Here is a 16,900-nt window from a genome sequence, read left to right as displayed (position 1 = left end):
ATGGAACTACTAATCTCATACAGACAAGGTTAGCTAAGCCACTAAAAAATGAATGGCTTAGATAATCCTTTCCTGTTAAATTAAATTAATTGTGTAAATTGCCACAAAAACCCCCACTTGTGGGATTAAATTTCGTTCTCTCTCTCTCTCTCTCTCTCTCTATATATATATATATATATATGGTTCTCTATCTTTTTCTATCTCTCTTTCTATTTTCTCTCTGATTCTTCTGGTACAGTTTTTCTACAAGTGCAAACGAATTTTTTTTTTCCTCTATGCCGTCTCCCTTCTCTGTACCGTTTCTCAATTTTTTTTTTTTTTGATTCTCTGTACCGTTTCTCTCTGATTTTCTTCTCTTCGTTTCTCTTTTTTTTTTTTTTTAATTTATTTATTTATTTATGTACCTTTTTTTATTATTATGTTTCTCCGTATCTCTTTTTTCTCAGTTTTTTTTTTAAATTTTTTTTCTTTGACGGAGAAACAGAATCTACAAGGTTTTTATAAAATACAAATATATAATCTGTTTTTTTATTTCTTTTTATTCTCTGTGTACATTCTCTAACTATATTTTTTTAATTTCAAGATTGAGTTTGATTCTGTTTTCTCCAACTATATTTTTTTTTATATAAATAATTTTGTTGCATAATTGCAAAAAAAAGAAAAAAAAAAGGGCACATGCCTGACATAATTAAAAACAAAAAAGAAAAAGAAATTATAGTAAAGTTATGTTTTTTTTTTTTTTTTAAAGAATGAAAGTCCTTAATAATATAAATTGTATTTGTATTATAAGGGTATTTTAAGAAATTTGATTACAATATGATTCTATTCACCAACATATTGTATTGTACCAAACGAAGGAATATGATTAACTAATTTATTCCAGTGTTACAACCAAACAAATGAATATGAATAGTTAATCTATTCCACTCTTCTACTTTCAGTAATAATTAATCATTTTTCAATGAACTAGACATTCTGCGAATCAAACGAGGCCTTACTTCAATGAAGAATGCCATTGTTCGTGGACCTGAACAAAAGAAAATATGAGAGCTCTAGGGAAACTACCTACCTGTTTGAACGTTGAAGTAATTTCAAGGAAAATGATATATTTGTACGTGGACCCGAACAAAAGAAAATATGAGAGCTCTAGGGAAACTTCCTACCTGTTTGAACTTTGAAGTAATTTCAAGGAAAATGATATATATATATATAGTCGTCATGCTAGCAGACGTTTCTAAACTTGAATGCCGTGAAGGCACATACTATTGACCTATCAAAAATCTTAGAGAGAGAAGGAAATCCCACAAATGGTGAGAGATTTTGGTGCCCTTGTCAGTGATTCAGGTGTTGCGATGGAGAGCTCGGGTGGCCTACTTTTGCTGATCTGCATGATTATCATGTCTATCTCAATTATATCAATGGCCATCTTTGCTTGTGCTGGTGATGATGACTCATCTAGAAAACCTCGCAAGAAACGAGACCATTCTAGTGGTGACGGTGGTGACGGTGATGACGGCGGTGGCGATGATGGCAGCGGTGGCGGCGGTGGTCACCACCACCACGCCGGTGGCCACCATGGCGGTGGTGGCCACGATGGCAGTGGTGGTCACCACGGCGGTGGCCACCACGGCGGCGGTGGCCACCACGGCGGTGGCCACCACGGCGGCGGTGGTCACCACGGCGGTGGCCACCACGGCGGCGGTGGCCACCATGGCGGTGGTTACCACGGCGGTGGCCACTACGGCGGTAGTTTTTTTTAATAAAAAAGAGTAGGTCGGAGAGACCAATTGTGTTTGCAGTGGCCACCACAGTGGTGGTTTTTTTTAATCAAAAAGGGTTGGCCGGAGAGACCAATTGTAGTTATTCTACCTAGACGTGAATATAGTAGTACCTATTCGCTGGGAGCCATACAGGAGGAGTTTAGACGGTGAAAACCGCAGGCGCTCCTTGGATTCCTTGGGTTGATTTATTGCTACATTCCAGCTTTTACTCTACAGATGTAGATTACTGGTTTTGAGCTTCTTTTGTGTTTGGTTTAGGGTCTCTCGTTTATGAATGTGGTGTCTGCGGTTGTAATGAGTCTGATTTGTGGTCTCCCTTTTGTGCGTGTCCAGTTTTTGCTGGATTGTTTGTTTGTAGTTTGTTCACTTGTTCAATGAAATATTATTTGATTCATAAAATAAAAAATAAAAAAAAGTATGGATTCTTGACTTACGTGTTGTATAAGCTTACTTCCTATTCTCTCATGTTTCTTATTTCAGTCAAATAAGAAGAAGGGGAAATTATCTTTAGCCCTCATAAACTATAGGGTTTTGGTACTTTGTCCTTATGAACTTCTAAATGTGATACTCGACTCCATCAAATTATCATTGTATAGTTAACAGCTCCCTTCCATCAGTCAAAGGAGTTAAAATAGACGGTTAATCCGTCATGTGCCAGTCACGTGCGATTTTAATTCTTTTCCTTCCACTTTTGCCAAGACTCTTGGAAGTTCATGGGAACAAAGTGCCAAAATCTTATAGTTCATAGGGGCTAAATGTAATTTCCTCTAAGAAGAAATATGAGGAATAAGAAAAAAAATAAATAAATAAAGAGTCTTGGGGAGAAAATCAATTAGAGTTAATTTTTCGGGGAAACTACATTTTGCCCCCATGAACTACAACGTCTTGGCACTTTCCTCCCATGAACTGCCAAGTGTACTACTTTGCCCCCATGAACTACCATTTTGTGCTCAAAATCCCTTCATTCAGTCAAAGTTGTTCACGACACTGTTCACAGGTTGACTGTCTGAGTTAATTGCCTTGACTGACGGAATGAGGTTTTGGGCACAAAATGGTAGTTCATAGGGGCAAATTAGAATAGTTGGCAGTTCATGGGGGAAAGTACCAAGGCGTTGTTGTTCATAGGGGCAAAAGGTAATTTTCCCTAATTTTTCTCAAACCAACTTATTGGAGGACCATGAACCTCGCTCGAACTAAAAGTGAGTCAGTCTGAGGTCCCTCGTTAGAATATAGATGGCCAGCATTGATGCAGAATTAGACAAATCACCTTGATCAATAAATTGTTTTATGCCGAACCAAGGAAGGTTCGTCGTTACCAAATCACGAGCGGACTAAACCAAGTTAGTGTTAGAATATATTGTGATATTATGGGAAATATATTAACATTAATTGTAAATGATAAAATCAAATTAGAATTAAATTTACTGATTTAATTTTATCAATCATACAATTTTGTATTATCTTCACATCCCTATAAATAGAAATTATTTGTATTATATAATTATCAAAGTAATAAGAGTATAATGTAGTCATTTAAGCTTTATATGTGGATGTAGGTCATTGACCGAACCAAATAAAATTATTGTGTCTCTTTTATTATTTTGTTTATTTATTACCGCTATTTATTTATAATTTTCTATTTGATTATGAAATTCTTCATGGTATCCCATTGATCGATCCAACTGGTTTGTGGACTTTATTTTGGTTTATTTTGTTTTTCCTTGTTGTACACAAAAAAAAAAAAAAAAAAAAATCACATTCAACAGAGATGGAGGTTGCCATTCTCCGCCTCTGGTACTTCACGTCATCCATTTTCAGCTTAGCACCGCCGCGCCTCCTCTAGAGACTTTGGCAAGTCTCTAGAGCACTCATGAAGCCCAGAGGCGCATGGCCTGTATAAGGCGCCAACCCGCTATAGAACAACCCAATTTTCATTATTTGATTTGATTTGACTTTTGGTTTATTTGATTTGATTTGATTTTTTGTTTTTTGAGAAAGTTATGTGGATGATAAGTTTGTTTAACTTGTGAATTTGGTTAAAAGAGTTTAACTTTACCACGATTCATTAAGTTCTTACTTATTTATCCTAGGTGCGGTTAAAACTTTCGGGTACCACATCGATGCATGCTTTCAATCTCCTTTTATTCTAATGTTTGTAACATGTGGGGGATTGTTGTAATATTTGTTACAAACATTCATTTTTTAGTCACTTGAAAATATTTTATCATTTGATATCATCTTCATGAGTTTTTATGAGAAATAAAAATCATCTTTAACCATTTTGGTTTATAACCGTTTGTATTTATTACTTGGTTATGAGATATAACTTTTATGACCGTTTGTATTTATTACTTGGTTATGAGTTAAATAAAAATTAGTTTTAATTGATTTTTATAGTTTTGAATGTTAGTCTTTAACAACTTTTATTATAGTTTAACCATTTGATTATTAACAAATGTTTTACCCTTTTTTGGTGTTATGTCATTAACCCATTGATTTCCTTACCGTTTTATAACCGTTTGGAGTTAATATGTTTTATTGCATTTTATAACAAGTTTTATGCTTGGGAGGTTTTTTTAACGTTTTGACCGTTTGTTCATTAGATTTCCTTTATGACATACTTTCCAGCACTTGTATATACAGATATACTAATACATTGAAGAAAAGAACATATATGAGAGATAGAAGAAAAAAAACACTTCTTTTCTATCTAAGGCTAAGGCCATATAGTGTGTTGCAAAACACTTGTTTTATGGCATAAAGTCATATGCTATATTATTGGTTTTTTTTTTTCTACAAATAATATTCTGAAGTCCATCACCAACTTTGATAATTGGGTTGTTCTATTACTCTTCGTTATTTGGAAGTGCGTCTTTAACGAAGGTAGACGCTATAGTCTAATCCTGGGAGGTTGCGTGTCAAAGAATCCGATCGCACCGAGTTATTCACTCCGGGAGGCACGAATCAACCTTTAAGGACAACGCTCTTGCGTGATTCTATAGCATTGTGAGATCTTTCCATACTCTATTTTCATCTCTTGTATTTTATTTATTTTATTGTTAATATTCATATTGTAATTATTTTATATCAATGAGAATTTGTGCACCATCCAAAATTATTTCCAACATTCTATACCATGGGATGTGGCCTCAAGGAGGAGTTTGCACCTAACAAGTCTCAAAATTGCGACTGTATTTTGTTATTAATGATTCAGAATTACATTATATATATAAGAAAAACATTAAACTCTAATTGTATGGATATATTTTGAAAATTTCTAAAATATCCCGTACAGTACCACATCATTATCGCGACGTTCACTCCGCTCCTGTCTACTTAGCCATCCACTAATGTCCTAATATGAGTCATTAAGTTCCAATAAAAAGATAACTTGCAAAGCACAAGAAAGAGACCAAAAATTCTTTATAAAATTATAAAGTCTTGTCCGCATGTTCAACTCTTCCCAATAATTTTCTTAAGGTATGGAATAAGACATGATACATGCTAACATGCGTGCAAGAGAAAAAAAAAAAAATAATAAAATAAAATACAGCGTGCAACTTGCAAAGCACAAAAAGGAGACTAACAAATCAATTGTTATTTCTAACTTTCTAAGCCACAGAAAGTTAGAAAATTATTCAATCTCCTTACATCTTACAAAAATTACAAAAATTTGAGGCATTTTTCTTCTTAAAGACTTGTCGATTTTTCCTTTCACTTTCCAACTTCAATGGAAAATTGTGGTATGTAATTAATTTTTTATATCTAGATTTAAATTTTTGATTTTTCCTTTCACTTTCCAACTTCAACAAAAAATTGAGGTATGTAATTAAATTTTTATATTTAGATTTAAATTGTTTTTTTAAATTAATTTTTTTGATATTTATATTGCTATTCTTGATAATTGTTTTTATATTTAATTATTTATTAATAGATATAGTTTTTGTTTCATATTTTAATTGTATAAAATATATAATTGTAGTTATTTGAGATTATGGAGAAAAACAACGATTCTATTGAGTTTTAGTCAAATTCTAAACGAGTTCGTGTTGAAATTGGTGAGCAGAGACAAATATTATATTTCCAACCTATTAACAATCATGCCTTCTTAAACTCCTGTTGCAAGGACCGTCTTCTACAGCCTCACGGATGTTTTCATTTTGTCCCACTAAGTGAAATTTTTTTTCCCCCTTTAATGAATTTCCTAGCTGCCCTAGGTGGACCTGAAGAGAAGAATGTCGATCATTTAGGCCCCGTTTGCCAACAGCGCGGAACGGCACTGTAGCTGGAACGGTACTGTTCCAGCTACAGTGCCATTTTGATATATGCAGGCGCAGTAAAAAATCGCACACAATTTTTAATAACAAAACTTAGATTATTCATACTTTTCAACCCCCAACCAACAAGTAACCGGATAATGACAACTTAAATTAACCGGATAGTAACCAGAATATATAGTCGTTATGCTAGCATACGTTTTTAAACTTGAATGCCGTGAAGGCACATAATATTGACCTAACAAAAATCTAAGAGAGAAAAGGAAATCCTGTTGACTAAGTGGCTCACTTTGTTTCTCCCTCTCTCTATTAGTCATCATCCTTCTAGAAGACTTGGTAAAATAAGCTCATTTTGTCAAAAGTTGTGTGCTACTTTGATAGCTCAAAATGGGTGCAGCCAAGAAGAGCAACAAATGCAGCCTCATTTGTCAAAATATGGTGGTTGGCATCAGAGACGGAAGGTGGGGGAACTGGCTGGAGATATGGTCCCCAACTTCTTAAAAACAATATTATTGATTATTCAAATTGCTATAGTTAATTTCTAAAAAGCTTCTATAATTAATATATGTGTGCAATGACGTTGCTTACACACAGAGACGGAGGGAGGGGGGGCCGGCTGGGGCCATGGTCCCCTCCACTTCCTCAAAAAAAATATTTTAAGGAGAAAAAAAAAAATTATACTGGTCCCTCAAAAAAAAAAAAAAAAAAAAAAATTGATGGAGTCCGGTTCCCCAACTCTCCTACGGTTGGTTCTTACTTCATATGTTAATTCTGGGGTTTTCTTTTGGTTAATGTTTCTATTGTTTGGCTTGGAAATTTGATTAAGAATCTGAAAAGTTAATTTTTTTTTTTTTTCCCTTCATAAATTGGCTGTCGGCTTGGAAACTTGAAAATTCCTGTTGCTACTTAGAAATTTATGTGTTTTTTGTTGTTGTTATTTTCTTTATGTATGTATGTAAATCTTGGATCTTTTCTCTGTGAAAATAACAACAACAAAAAACACATAAATTTCCAAGTAGCAACAGGAATTTCCAAGTTTCCAAGCCAACAGCCAATCTACGAAGGGAAAAAAAAAAAAAAAAATCAACTTTTCAGATTCTTAACCAAATTTCCAAGCTAAACAATTAAAAAATTAACCAAAAGAAAATCTCAGGATTAACCTAAGAAATAAGAACCAACCGGTGGAGGAGAGTTTCGAGGACCGGGACCTATCAATTTTTTTTTGGGGGGGGGCGAGAACCAGTATAATTTTTTTTTACTCCTTAAAATATCTTTTTTAAGGAAGTTGGGGGGGACCAAGGCCCCAGCCGGTCCCCCCTCCCTCTATCTTTGTGTGTGAGCAACGTCATTGCAAACGTGCATTAATTATAGAGACTTTTTGGAAGATAGCTATAGCAATTTGAATAATCGGTAATATATTTTTTGAAGAAGTTGGGGGGGAGGACCATGGCCCCAGCCGGTCCCCCTCCCTCCGTCTCTGCTCTAAACTCAATTCTTAATCTAAGTGGTCTTGTAATTTAGATATTATAGTTATTAAATATTAAGAATATTGTTTGTTAGAATTTAAACATTTAATTGGAGAGTATGACACAATTCTAAGCTCAATTCCTCATTGTATTTAAGTACCAGTGATTAAAAAAAGAAGAAGAAAAAAAATAGAAAAAAGTACTAGTTCATTACACGCTACCAAAAAAAAAAAAATGCTTTGGTCCCATCCCATAAAACTATCTAGCTCCGTCCCTATACCTGCCATCAATTCTTGAAGGAGAAAAATGGTGCAAGCTCATTTAATGCGGGCATGAGGAAGCTGGCTCATATAGGTGGTGTTTGGCAAAGGTGTTGGCCCAGCCTAGACACTATAGATTCTAGGTATTGGTACATTTAATAAAATAACCCTAATGAACCTGATGTAGAATTACTCTATTAGCTTTCACTGTCATTCCAAACCATACCACGCCGTTTCGGTCCTTGTAAAGTTCAAAGAGTTTCGGCACTTTGCGAACGAAGTCAGAGATCTTGTGGGGCTTTGGGAGGTTAATCTGCCTCCAGTGCTGGTCCAGTGAGCGCAGCGGGATGATCATCTCGGGCTCTTTCTTTAGAATCTCCATAAAAAAGAGGACCTTGCTCGCTATCTTCAACTTCTCGGTTGCGATTTCCAGATCGACCCGTTTGTTCTTGCTTCGGTCTTGCACATGCTTACTGCTGGTCATAAATCGATGCTGATTCTTCGACCACCAATTGATGATTCTCACCGACAAATACAGAGACTTGTCCAAGCAGAAAAGCGGATCATTCATCTGAAAAACTGCAGCGAGTTTAACAATTCGGATGGCGGCCATCAATGTGTCAAATGCTGTGGTCAAGCGGATGAGTAGTGACCCTCAGGTGTTTGTGAAAATGCCAGCTGGAATGAGAATCAATAGTATTGTGGTAAATGATGCTTCAACGAAGCGGAATGCCATCAATGTGTCGAAGTTGTGCTTGGACGATGGATGATGACTTGCAGGATTTAATACAAATCCTGCTGATTTCAGGAGGATCGCACACAGGGGGGGACACTTGGTTCGTTGTGGGCAAGGGGATTTTCGAGAGAAAAAATAAAATAAAATAAAATAAAATAAAATCCTGCTTATTTCAGGAGGATCGCACACAGGGGGGACGCCTGGTTCATTGTGGGCAAGGGGATTTTCAAGAGAAACAGTGGGGAAAAACTGATGGACATGAAGTTAAGCTCTTGTGGGAGTGGGGCTGGCCTGATGGTGTGGGGGGAGTGAAAAAAAATTCATGTAATTGAGGGGGGCAATATGGTCAATAGGCAGGGCAGTTTAGGGGTTGAAAATTCAAAGCACTCGGTCAACTGGTCAACTAATGAACAGTATCTGGGCCAACACCTTTGCCAAACAGACCCTTAATGTGGGTTGCCCCTCATAGTTTTTGTTTCATATTTTAATCATTTGTAGTTATATAAGATTATGGAGAAAAAGAATGATTCCACTGAGCTTCGGTCAAATTTTCACCGACATGGGCACCAAAATATTATTTTTCCCCCTTTAATGAATTTCCTGGCTCCTCCCCTAGGTGGACCCGAAGAGAAGAATGTCGATCATTTAGTTCAATGAAGAATGCCACTGTACGAGGACCCGAATAAAAAAAATTATGAGAGCTCAGGGAACTTCCTACCTGTTTGAACTATGAAGTAATTATTAAATTTCAAGGAAAATGATATATATATATATATATATAGTCGTCATGCTAGCAGACGTTTCTAAACTTGAATGCCGTGAAGGCACATACTATTGACCTATCAAAAATCTTAGAGAGAGAAGGAAATCCCACAAATGGTGAGAGATTTTGGTGCCCTTGTCAGTGATTCAGGTGTTGCGATGGAGAGCTCGGGTGGCCTACTTTTGCTGATCTGCATGATTATCATGTCTATCTCAATTATATCAATGGCCATCTTTGCTTGTGCTGGTGATGATGACTCATCTAGAAAACCTCGCAAGAAAGGAGGCCATTCTAGTGGTGACGGTGGTGGTGGTGATGACGGCGGTGGCGATGATGGCGGTGGCCACCACCACCACGGCGGTGGCCACGACGGTGGTGGTTTTTTTTAATAAAAAAGAGTAGGTCGGAGAGACCAATTGTGGTTGCAATGGCCATTACAGTGGTGGTTTTTTTTAATCAAAAAAGGTAGGCCGAAGAGACCAATTGTAATTATTTTACCTAAACGTGAATATAGTAGTACCTATTCGCTGAAAGCCATACAGGAGGAATTTAGACGGTGAAAACCGCATGCGCTCCCTGAATTCTTTGGGTTGATTTATTGCTACATTCCAGCTTTTATTCTACAGATGTAGATTACTGGTTTTGAGCTTCTCTTGTGTTTGGTTTAGGGTCTCTCGTTTATGAATGTGGTGCCTGCGGTTTTAATGAGTCTGATTTGTGGTCTCCCTTTTTGTGCGTGTCCAGTTTTTGCTGGTTTGGTTGTTTGTAGTTTGTTCACTTGTTGAATGAAATATTATTTGATTCATAAAATAAAAAATAAAAAAAAGTATGGATTCTTGACTTATGTGTTGTATAAGCTTACTTCCTATTCTCTCATGTTTCATATTTCAGTCAAATAAGAAGAAGGAGAAATTATCTTTAGCCCTCATAAATTATAGGGCTTTGGTATTTTGTCCCCATGAACATCTAAGTGTGATACTCGACTCTATCAAATTATCACTGTATAGTTAACAGCTCCCTTCCATCAGTCAAATGAGTTAAAATAGACGGTCAATCCGTCATGTACCAGTCACGTGCGATTTTAATTATTTTCCTTCCACTTTTGGCAAGTCCCTTGGAAGTTCATGGGGCCAAAGTGTCAAGACCCTATAGTTCATGGGGGCTAAAAGTAATTTCCTCTAAGAAGAAATATGAGTTATAAGAAAAAAAATAAATAAATAAAGAGTCTTGGGGAGAAAATCAATTAGAGTTAATTTTTCGGGGAAACTACATTTTGCCCCCATGAACTACAACGCCTTGGCACTTAACTCACTTGAACTGTCAAATGTACTACTTTACCCCCATTAACTACCATTTTGTACTCAAAATCCCTTCATTCAGTCAAAATTGTTAACTCGGACGGTCAACTGTACTGTTCACGACATCCGTACTGTTCACAGGGTTGACCGTCTGAGTTAATTGCCTTGACTGACGGAATGAGGTTTTTGGCACAAAATGGTAGTTCATAGGGGCAAATTAGAGTAGTTGGTAGTTTATGGGAGAAAGTGTCAAGGTGTTGTTATTCATGGGGGCAAAAGGTAATTTTCTATTTGATTATGAAATTCTTCATGGTATCCCATTGATCAATCCAACTGGTTTGTGGACTTTATTTTGGTTTATTTTGTTTTTCTTTGTTGTAAAAAAATAATTTTTTTTTTTTAAAAAAGGGAAAAATATAAAAAAGCTCCCTAAACTACCAGCCGTTTTCGATTTAGCCCCCTAATATTTCAAAAGTGATAAAGTAGCTCACAAACTACTAAACTATTGCATTTTGGCCACTCCGTTAGTCAAAACTGTCAGTTTGGACGGAAATTCAAAACGACGTCGTTTTGTTGGGGCTACTTTATTACTTTCTGAACATTAGGTAGGCTAAAATGAAAACGGCTAGTAATTTGGGGGGCTTTTTTATATTTTTTCCTTTTTTTTTTTTTTTTTTTTTTATAAAAGGGCATTGTAGTAACTCACCCATAACAAAACGACGTCGTTTTGTAGTTTTCGTCTAAACTGACGGTTTTGACTAACGAAATGGCCAAAATGCAATAATTTGATAATTTGGGGACTACTTTATCACTTTTGAAACATTTGGGGACTAAATCAAAAAGGGCTGGTAATTTAGGGGCTTTTCTATATTTTTCCCAAAAAAAAAATCACATTCAACAGAGATGGAGGTTGCCATTCTCCGTCTCTGGTACTTCACGTCACCCATTTTCAGCTTAGCACCGCCGCGCCTCCTCTGGTCTCTCACGGGCACTTCCCAGCCGTTTTCCTGTTTCCAGGGTCTTCACGGCAGATCTACGTTTTCTTCGGCTTTCCACCAGTTTTCCACCAGCGTCGTCCCTCTCAAAATCTGGCTTCAAACAGCGTTTTCTCTGTCATTCCACACCTTTCTCTGCCACGTCCAGCCGCACCCAACCACACCGGTCTCTTCCTCAGCGCGCCGCGCCGATCCCTGCCTCACCGCCAACAGCCATTAGCCGCCGCTCTCTGCCGGCATCCTAGCATCGGCTCCGGCTTGATCCTTACAACCACCGTCCAAACCGTGCCGCTCATCTGCGCCGATATCTGGCGCTCCCAGCCGTAGATCTGGTGACTCCAATCGCATATCGTGTTTCAGGAGCTAGCTTTCGTGACTCATTGAGAAGATGAAGTGAGTTTGGTTATAGGTTTGATTCACCCTTGTAGATATTCCTATTCTAGTTTAGGAATATGTTATCCTGATTTAGGTTTTTAAACTTAAATGTATTTGGTTACGGGATTAAGGTGATTCTTATTCCAATTTAATGTAATCTGCAAATAGTTAAAAGGGGATTCCAATATTAAAGGGGATTCCAAGATTATTTGGTTACGGGATTAAGGTGATTGTTAGAAAAAGCTTGTTTAGACTGTTCAATCATCGGATAACCTTGTTTAAGTGATCCTGCAGATTCCATAAAGTTAGAAAAAGCTTGTTTAGCTTCATCAAACGTATTATATGCCTTGTAAGCCAAAAAACAGGTAAAAAACTAGATTAGTAATTCTCGTTATGGACAAGAGAGCTTAACGATGAACCGCAGAGAACATGACTTGGGCAGCGCTTTGACCATTTTTTGGCATGTACATATAAAAGAGCGCTAACTCAGCTTTAAATAAAGGAGATTTTTTGTAAGAAAGAACTTGAGGAAGAATCTTCAATGAAAGATGGAAGAAGTCCAATTTGTGTCCATGTTCCATCATTATTCCTTGATTAGCATTTTATCATTTCTTTGGCTCGTGCATTAAAGTAGACACTTGGTGGCCGGAAACTGTGTGAACAAAGAGTAAAGATACAAGAAATTCCATTATTTTTTATGATCTTCTGAACTATCTCAATATTGCATAGAATATATAAAATTCAATCATAAATGAGATTGGGAACTTTCTCTGGATTTCAGCTTCATCCTCCCTCCACAGCCACAGTTTTAATCAACTGGATTTTGAATTTTTGCTTCTTCCTTTCGGCTTTTTCTGATTATTTGGTTTCCTTACTACACCCTCAGGTTGGTTATTTGAGGCGGAAAGGAATCCTCATGTTCTTTGATTTTTGTTTTAGGCCTAGTGGGCTTAATCCTTGTTGGGTCTTCTTGTAAAATCCTTGTTGGGTCTGTTAAAATACCTGGAAATGGACGGAAGTGGATAAGTTGGCAATAACCCATCAAAGCAAGGGGAGTTTTGGTGCAGAACAAGACGTGGGAAGTGGCTCTGTTCATGCTAGCAAGAAACAGGGGATCGATATAAATGAAAATTTTCATAACACCAACCAAAGAACTCAAGCCAGCAGGCTACAAAGGCAAAAGCTAAAACAAAATCTCTCAAGCCTGACACAGAGAGGAATGGAAGGGTCCTGAATAATTGAAGATTTGGGGATTTTTAGGATTTTGAATCTCTTCACGCAGATCGATGATGTGGCTCTTGTTGAGCCTTTGATGTATATCTATCAACGGCATATATTGTAACTATTGCTAAATAGGATGTAATTAGTTTATGTTTGCAAATCACAAATAGTATGGAAACTGCATTGCCGAGATTTCCAATGCAAATCAATCAAAAAACAACAAACAAAAAGAACCCAAAGTTGATCAAAAGCCTAATCACACAAGATAACCCTTGTGATGCCGAGAACAAGGCAAGACACGGCGAAGAAGAACAAGGTGGCAAAATCCCTCGCCGACCATTTCCTGACCGCCTTGGCCTCCACCCGCAAACTTTTCGCCCTTCGAAGCGCGTCCACCTCCTTCAGCAAATCGAATTCGATCCCCTTCTTCTTCAATTCCTCAACGCACTTAGCCAAGAGCTTCCCGTCCTCTTTCTCCCTCTCCAGTAGCTTCTCCAGGTGGACCTCCACGTCGGTCTTGTACCGCACGGCCCAAATGATTCCAAGGGAAAACAAAATCGAGCAGAGTGATGGGATCCATGACCGGTGGCAGGCTAGCCGGCTGGAAACTGGGTCTCTCGAGGAGGCGCTGAAGAGGAGAACCAAAGCTGTGGAGTGGAAGAGGAAGAAGAAGATGTAGAGCATTGTGATTTCCTTTCGGGCCGAGTCGATTTGGGTTTCTTTGAGGATGATTCTTCCGAGGATCAGTTCTTCTTCCTTGAGCCATTGCTTGAGAAGAAGCTTGTGGGTCGGTGTTTCTGCGATTTGGTGAAGTGGGTGCATGGGCTTTGGCTCCATGATTGATGGCTTTGTGCTCTGATCAGCCATGGATTTGTAGACAGAGAGAGAGTTTTGAGGGAAGAGGAACAGTGGGGCGAGGATTTTCACAGAGTCGCGTGGTTTGTGTTTTTTGAATTTCGTAACGGTTGGATTGGAAATATATGATTTAAAAGGAATAAGAAAAGAATCGTATTTCCAGGAACGCCCCTAGTCGGTGATCCAATAGAAGAGCGTGCCAGTGTTTGCAACGGCTACCTGCGTGTAAGATTACATTTTTGTCCTTCATGAATATGACGCATTCGAAGCTGCTAACGGTCATTTACACAAAATATTTGTTTATCATGGAGGAGAAAAAGACGTTTAAAAAATAAAATAAGAAATGCTATATAACTTTTGATCACACTTGAAGAGTATATCTTCCAGTTTGGTCTGCTATGGCAAAATGGGTCAAATTTTACTTCACCAACTAAGATGAGACAACTAAGCTTCTGCTTTTACCTTACAAACTGCACTTACCCACACCGTAATATACCACCTTCTTAAACGAAACCATCGCTACAAAATTCCTCCCAAAACCCACCAGAAGCTCTTACAAGAAGCCCCCGCCCACTGTTCACAAGCTGCCCACCACCCAGCAGGCCGGAGGGCAACAAAAAATTGGCAATCGAGGGCAACAAAAAATGTGACACTAATACTCACACAAAATATTTTTCAAACTAAAGTTACGTACTTCAACTCAAAACACATATAGAATCACAAAATTCTCTCAACTCACGGCTGGCGAATAATTTTTTTTTCTAATTCTACCGAGTGGTAGTGGTGGAGAACTCACGAGTAGTCTAGCTACGGGCTTGGTGGAGTCGGGCGCGGCGCTGAGCTCTGCACGGCCGGGCGAAACTGGCGCATGCGAAGCCAGCGGAGGGATGCGCTTAAAACCAAGCTTGGTGAAGTTTGCGTTTGGGTCTTTTTTTGTTTTTCTCTTTTTAGCAGAAGCTGTGCGCGTGGGTTATTATCATAAAACCAAACTTATTTTCAGAGCTGCTAAAATAATGGCGGCGAAGATTGAGGAAGGCGCAAAAAACATGAGTTTTCTCTGCCTCGGACCGTGAGTAGCAGCAACATCTACCCCAATAAAAAAAATGGAGTAATTGGGAGAGTCACATCGGTAATGAGTAGTTTTATTCACTATCTTATAATTTCTTAAAATTGAAGCGAAAGCCATATCAATTTTGAAGGATAAAAAAATATAGTACATAGCATTAATTCATAGGTAATAGATACCACACGTTGACACAGGGCTTTGCATTTGTTGAAGTGCCTCGGTGAAGCTTGCACTTCTATAAAAGAAGGTTTTTAAAAATCAACCAAGTAATCAATATTTAAAAAATGCTTATTTAATAGTTGATTTTAAAAAAGAAATGTATAGAAACAAGACAAGAATATGTTGTTTGGAATTTCTTTAAAAATATATAATATCTAACGTTACTCTAAAATGTTATAAAAAGAGGGCTGTAAGAAATCTATTATGTTAGCGTTAAATGGGAAGAAATTCAAATAATGACGCAGGTTGAGCATCGTATTAAAAGTCAAAATAAGCTTAGGCTCTGTTTGTTTCGACGTAGAATGTTTCCACCGACCTTGAAAACATTTTTTTGGCGTTTAATACGTACGAAAAATCACAAATAATTTTATTATGTATATTTTTTCATTCAAACATATGAAGCTTTAAATTATAATAATGTCATGAGTGAGGTCTCAACTGTGTCCCTATTGAATCCTGAAGGAGTCCCAACCAGGCGGTGTCCATCTCGGGCCGTGACTTGGCATAAATAAAACCCAATGAAGTGCATGATTAAAGTGTTTTAGTCTTGTGTATAATGGTCCTAGGGCCATGGCTCATATGATCATAACCAAAAATAAAGGCCTAAAAAGTAGATCACGAGAGTTATCTTGTGTGATTAGGCTTTTGCTCAACGTTGGGGTATAGGATTTTAGCAAATTAATATAGATAGTAAGATCAGTTAATTTGAAGAAAGAAAAATTATAAGAATAGAAATGTCATGTTGAAGTGGCTCAAAGAAAATCCCAAATGTTACTATAAAACAAAGCTTTTTCAGTAAATATTGATACTTCATCTGGATTGACTATTGTGGCGTGTAGCCCACTTTTATATTTTTTTAAGAAAATTGAAACCTGAGTGCGAAGTAGGACTTCACTTGAAAAGATTTTTACTTCCCCCAAATTTTTCCCTCCCTCCCTCCAAATTTCATTTCTAAAACACCTTGCCCAAATTCACCCCTCGTGAAATGAGAGGTGGAGTCATTAACGGAAAGCTGACACGCTACCTCCACAGCTCGTTTAGTTGAGATACTTTATTCATCCATCAGGTGATAAGTTTTCTTAGTTGATGGCTCATCTCGAAGGACAATAATCATCTTCATTTCAAATGAAATGATAGTAAACGAACAATATCCATTTCATGATTAAAATTTAAAGTTTGTTATTTAACGGTGTAAATAATTTCACATTTATAAAACTTTTTAAAAGATGTGTTAATATTGACTTCATATAAACTGGTAGATCCTTCTCTTCAAAAAAAAAAAAAAAAAAAAAAAAATTGGTAGATCCACCGACTTTAAATTCTGAACATAAAATAAATACTTCATTTAAAATTGAGAGAATTATATTCCAAGCATAGACCAATAAAGACTAAAGTAACCTATATTTTTGCGATTATGCCGGTTTTTAAGTGAATTTTTAAATAAATATTGATCAGTAAATAATTATTTGCGTATAGACATTATCTTCTTTAATTGATTGATTTCTTATATAAAGTTGTAATGCTTGTGTTCACTACCGTTGGATGCAAACTGTGGATAAGAGTTGAATTCATGCCGACAGAAACGAGT

The 16,900-nt window shown here is 37.1% G+C and overlaps 2 protein-coding genes across 2 annotated transcripts; one reads left to right on the top strand and one right to left on the bottom strand.

Annotated features, from left to right (window-relative positions):
- The first annotated feature begins 1,307 nt into the window (after window positions 1–1,307).
- Window positions 1,308–1,760, top strand: LOC132162229 (dormancy-associated protein 2-like). Its single transcript, XM_059572491.1, has one exon. The coding sequence runs from the start codon at window positions 1,308–1,310 to the stop codon at window positions 1,758–1,760; it is 453 nt and encodes a 150-aa protein (XP_059428474.1).
- Window positions 1,761–13,384: 11,624 nt separating this feature from the next.
- Window positions 13,385–14,163, bottom strand: LOC132161848 (uncharacterized). The gene has a single exon (XM_059572051.1). It carries the CDS (start codon window positions 14,037–14,039, stop codon window positions 13,425–13,427), a length of 615 nt encoding a protein of 204 aa, XP_059428034.1. The 5' UTR covers window positions 14,040–14,163; the 3' UTR covers window positions 13,385–13,424.
- Window positions 14,164–16,900: the final 2,737 nt, after the last annotated feature.

Source organism: Corylus avellana, chromosome ca9 (assembly GCF_901000735.1).
Source record: "Corylus avellana chromosome ca9, CavTom2PMs-1.0".
NCBI classification, from domain to species: domain Eukaryota; kingdom Viridiplantae; phylum Streptophyta; class Magnoliopsida; order Fagales; family Betulaceae; genus Corylus; species Corylus avellana.
The sequence above is the reverse complement of the archived record's forward strand: the minus strand, read 5'-3'. Positions and strand labels throughout refer to the sequence as shown.

Excerpts from the sequence above, each read along its gene's own strand:
- LOC132162229 (XM_059572491.1), top strand. The coding sequence starts at position 1,308 with ATGGTGAGAGATTTTGGTGCCCTTGTCAGTGATTCAGGTGTTGCGATG.
- LOC132161848 (XM_059572051.1), bottom strand. The coding sequence starts at position 14,039 with ATGGCTGATCAGAGCACAAAGCCATCAATCATGGAGCCAAAGCCCATG.